The sequence below is a fragment of the Antrostomus carolinensis genome, unplaced genomic scaffold, assembly GCF_000700745.2.
Source record: "Antrostomus carolinensis isolate BGI_N321 unplaced genomic scaffold, ASM70074v2 scaffold11880, whole genome shotgun sequence".
In the NCBI taxonomy this organism is placed as follows: domain Eukaryota; kingdom Metazoa; phylum Chordata; class Aves; order Caprimulgiformes; family Caprimulgidae; genus Antrostomus; species Antrostomus carolinensis.
Window position 1 is genome coordinate 55245 of NW_010286493.1, and position 5291 is coordinate 60535.

The following is a 5291-nucleotide window of genomic DNA, read 5'->3' on the forward strand; positions in this document are numbered from 1 at the left end:
GACTGAGGACTGTGTTAGACTGAAAAATGAGTATTGGGAGCTCAAGTAGGACATTATGATTCAAATAAATTTTGTGTTGCTGAAATAATGTGTGGTTAATCAGCATAATAAGGTTTCTGGTCCCTTTTTTTTTTCAGACTAGTTCCTGCCCAATCATGCTACCGTATTACTTTTTACTCACAAAAGCCTGTTCCCTGTCCATTTATTTCTCTTTCACCTTCTTCATTGTTGTCTATTTCACTTTTACAAACTGACCGCATCCTGGCTGTACGCTGTGCGTCGGGGCTCAGCGAGCCTGACTTCCACTGACCAGCCAGAGTGCACCAAAAGGTTAAAACAGGAGACCCAAGGAATCCACCCCAGTTGCTCAGTGTCATTTTTTCCCTTCCTGATCTTTAAATAATAAATGAAACAACCAATAAAAATTATGCAAACACCCATGATGATGTCATGGGATTTTAGGGTACTATAATAACTTTTGCATAATAATCCAAACCTATATGCTATGCATTCAGTTTTTCAAATAAAAACCTAGTACACGTAACTCCTAATTCAGATTGTATCCTTTATTACGTGTTTCACAGTGAAAATGTTTACTCTTTAAAATTATACCTGGAGAACATAATAATACTTTTAGGGAAGAGTATGCTACTGCTGCTTTCTTGCACTGAATTCTCTTAGCTTGCAGTCCTGTACCTAAGCATCTTCCTTCAGCAAAATTCTGTCTGACCTCCCAAAACACTTTGCTAACAGTGTTATCACTTAGCTCTCATTCTCAAACACAGATATATATATATTTTAAAAGTCATTACAATGAAAATGAACTTTTCCTTCTACATAAAGCCCTAAAACTTTCTGTCAGTTCACATCCTAGATACTAATGGTTACCACTTTCCTCCTTCTTGCAACCCTCCAGAGTTTAATGATTTAAGTTGTAAAACTACATTTCAGCCATACAGACATCCACAGAAGCTAAGCCCATCACGATGAAGCATTACATCTCCCCTGAATAACACAAACTAAACAACACATCCACAATGTCAAGTAAACTGAATGCTCTCAGGATTACTGTCCTGGCCTTGCGTCATCTGATCTGTGATAATCCATGGAGCGCGACCGGGAAACGTTCAACAGTGCAAGGCTGGGTGGGCCAAGAACGTGCCAGGGAGCACGCTGACAATTTAGCAACTGGACATCCCTCAGAGTCACATTCCAGCGCCTGGGAACGGTCTGGGTCCCACAGCACTGCGAACAACCATGGGTCAGGAAATGTGCCAAGCAGTACATAGCAAACAGGGTTCACATGCACAGTTGCTTAGCAGGCTTCCTATGAGCCAGTATGTGACTGAGGGTTTACGTAAATCTGTAAGATCTAGAAGTATGGCATATAAATAAATACAATATTTATATGCTTTCTTTTCTGTGACAGAGCAAAGAAGGTTGTGCTGCAGACACTTTTTGTCTGGATGCAAATAAATTCTGTTCCTGATAAAATCTTTATTTGAACTAACTGTATCCATTAGTTACCCCCCTTAAAGTGCCCATTCTTAACAGTATACTAATGATATTTCCAATTTGGCATTGAAAATTAACTTTTAACAATACTTTTATCTTATTAAACACAGTGAAAACTTCTAAATATGTAAATATTAAAAAAAAAAAATGCAGCTGTTACTGTCTCAAATAATCCAATGCTCCTGTGGCAGCTTCTGGCACTCCAGAATGCCCTATTTAAAGTTTGCATTGACAGTATGTGGTAATGAAAACTGTGAGTTCTCTGTTAAAACATCCTGATGGGGCAAGACAACATTTGCGCAAATAAACTAATTGCAGGTTTACAATAAATAAATAAATAAATAAATAAATAAATAAAGCCATTAAAAGGAATTATAAATACTCGGAGTATGAACATATATCAAAGGAATTATAAATACTCGGAGTATGAACATCACAAAGGATATACAGTGAATTCTACATCGTTCAAATAAAGTCAACTTAACCATCAAACAACTTAAAAGTCAATTAGGGAAGTTTCATTCTATGTTTGAAATACAGGAATCCCTCGAATTCTACATCGTTCAAATAAAGTAAACTTAACCATCAAACAACTTAAAAGAAAAGTCAATTAGGGAAGTTTCATATCACATTACTTATTTCATTCTATGTTTGAAATACAGGAATCCCTCTTAGAGAAGGAACTGTTTTACTCAGAACAAACCATGCACTGAAACTTTTTTATTAAAAATACAGTAAATACAGCCTGAATTTATTCTTTTGTTTTCTAATTATTGCAAAACAACATCTGAGAAGCAGAGTTAAGGCTTTACGTTTCACTACTTCCAGAAAAGATTAGACTTGGTGTACTTTAATAATCTTACTTCAGATTCCTTTTTGCATACGTTCAACTTGTAAAGATTCTGTTGCTCCATCAAACTGAGAAAAATCATACATCCAGGCTAAGAAACACTACATGAAAATCAGACTAAGTGAAATGAACAAGCAAAAAGAATTCCAAAAAAGTAGGACTGCCAAGTTTCTCCAAAAACAGTATCTATCAAGACAAACTAAAGGTAAAGCATCAGATTTACCATTTTCAAAATAGAAAAAATGCTTTTAAACTTAATTTTAGAAGATCTACATTTGTATTAGCCTATTATATTGAAAGCATCTGATTTCATACTTTAAATTGAAAATATTTGCATATATTTTAGCTTTGGACAAGAAAAAGACAATGCAGATAAAATCACAGAAACACTTTGTTTGGAAAAGACCTTTAAGACCATCTAGTCCAACCATAAACCTAACACTGTCAAATCTACCACTAAACCCTAAGCACCACATCTACATGTCTTTTAAATACCTTCAGGGATGGGGACTCCACCATTTCCCTTGGCATCCTGTTCCAATGCTTGACAACCCTTTCAGTGAAGAAATTTTTACTAATATCCAATCTAAACCTCTCCTGGCACAACCTGAAGCCATTTTCTCTCATCCTATCACATGTTACCTGGGAGAAGAGACTGAGACAACCCTCTTTCAAGTAGTTGTAGAGAGCAATAAGGTCTCCTTTCAGCCTCCTCTTCTCCAGATTAAACAATCCCAGTTCCCTCAGCCACTCCTCATAAGACTTGTTCTCCAGGCCCTTCACCAGCTTCGTTGCCCTTCTTTGGACACACTCTAGCACCTTAATGTCTTTCCTGTAGTGAGGGGCCCAAAACTGAACAAAGTTCTCAAGGCGTGGCCTCCCCAATGCCGAGTACAGGGGCACAATCACTCCCCTACTCCTGCTGGCCACACTGTTTCTGATACAGGCCAGGATGCCATTTGCCTTCTTGGCCACCTGTGCACACTGCTGGCTCATGTTCAGCCAGCTGCCTACCAACACCCCCAGGTCCTTTTCTGGTGGACATCTTTCCAGCCACTCTTCCCCAAGCCTGTAGCGTTGCATAGGGTTGTTGTGACCCAAGTGCAGGACCTGGCACTCTGCCTTGTTAAACCTCATACAATTGGCCTTGGCCCACTGATCCAGCCTTCTAGATCCCTCTGTACAGCCTTCCTTCCCTCAGGCAGATCAACATTCCCTCCCAATTTGGTGTCATCTGCAAACTTACTGAAAGTGCACTCAATCCCCTCATCCAGATCATTGATAAAGATACTAAACAGAGCTGGCCCCAACACTGAGCCCTGGGGAACACCACTTGTGACTGGCCTCCAACTGGATTTAACTCCATTCACCACCACTCTTTGGGCCCAGCCATCCAGACAGTTTTCTATCCAGTAGAGAGTACACCTGTCCAAGACATGAGCAGACAGTTTCTGCACGAGAATGCTGCGGGAAATGGTGTCAAAGGCTTTACTAAAGTCTAGGTAAACGACATCCACAGCCTTTTCCTCATCCACTAAGAGGGTCACCTTGTCATTGAAGGAGATCAGGTTAGTCAAGCAGGACCTGCCCTTCATAAACCCATGGTAGACTTGGCCTGATAGCCTGGTTGTCCTGGCTCCTTCCGACAGCTCCCTCAGTACACCCCTTGGGTGGATCCCATCCAGCCTCATGGACCTGTGTGTGTCTAAGCGCTGTAGCAGCTTGCTAACCATTCCCTTTGGATTATGGGGGCTTCATTCTGCTCCCTATCCCTGTCTTCCAGCTCAGGGGGCTGGATACCCAGAGAGCAGCTGGCCTTACTATTAAAGACGGAGAAAAAGAAGGCAGTAAGTACCTCAGCCTTTTCCTCATCCTTTGTCACTATGTTTCTGCCTGCATCCAATAAAGGATGGGGATTCTCCTTAGCCCTCCATTTGCTGCTAATGTATTTACAGAAACATTTTTTGTTGCCTTTTACAGCAGTAGACAGGTTAAGTTCTAGTTGGGCTTTGGCCCTTCTAATTCTTCCTGCATACCCTCATGACATCCTTGTAGTTCTCCTGAGTTGCCTGCCTCTTCTTCCAGAGGTCAAAAACTCTCTTTTTTTCCCTGAGTTCCAGCCAAAGCTCTTTGTTCAGCCAGGCCGGTCTTCTTCGCCATCAGCTCATCTTTCGGTACCCGTGGACGGGCTGCTTCTGTGCCTCTAAGATTTCATTTTTGAGGAATGTTCAGCCTTCCTGTACTCCTTTGCCCTTTAGGACTTCCTCCCAAGGGACTCTGCCAACCAGGCTCCTGAACAGGCCAAAACCTGCCCTCCAGAATTCTGCTGACCCCCTTCCTTACTTTTCTAACAATCAAAAACTCTTATCATTTCATGATCCCTATGCCCCAGATGGCCTCCAATCATCCCATCACCCCCAAGTCCCTCTCTGTTTGCGAACAACAGGTCCAAATCAACATAGCTGTACAATACACTCATGTACATGATGTTGACACATTAATGACTTCTATTATCAATCTTAATTAAAAAGAATAATACTGAAACATTTGCCAATGAAATAAAATCTTGGTTTTTTATTAGCAGTGAAGGTAAGTATCTCATTACCTTGTTTCAAGGGTTATCCAGTACTTCAGCATTGATTTAGAACGTGAACAAAATTAAATTCAGAGATATTTCCTCGGATAAGCAAAATCACCATAGCAGCAAAATGAAAATATCTGAAAGGATACTACTGTCTTAAGAATAAGACCCATGCCCAGCCCCCTGCCTCACAGGTAGACACTTTTAAAAGGTCCAGTGAAAATGATTTACAGCTAAAACTCTTCCTCTATATGTGATTGTAAACTGTATGGTAATATAATATTTATTACTTTAATTTGACAAATTAAAAGGAAGTGATGGTTTTGATTTGGTAAGAATCAGCAG

General features: G+C 40.3%; 1 protein-coding gene across 1 annotated transcript in view; it reads right to left on the minus strand.

Annotated features, from left to right (window-relative positions):
• LOC104529050 (peroxidasin homolog) overlaps positions 1 to 4098 on the minus strand; it is a gene marked incomplete at its 3' end in the record, with an annotated part of 53825 nt that extends 49727 nt beyond the window's left edge. The window contains exon 1 of the mRNA XM_010173264.2: positions 3791 to 4098. Within this exon, the coding sequence (XP_010171566.2) occupies positions 3791 to 4098 (308 nt within the window). The remainder of the gene's footprint in view (positions 1 to 3790) is intronic.
• Positions 4099 to 5291: the final 1193 nt, after the last annotated feature.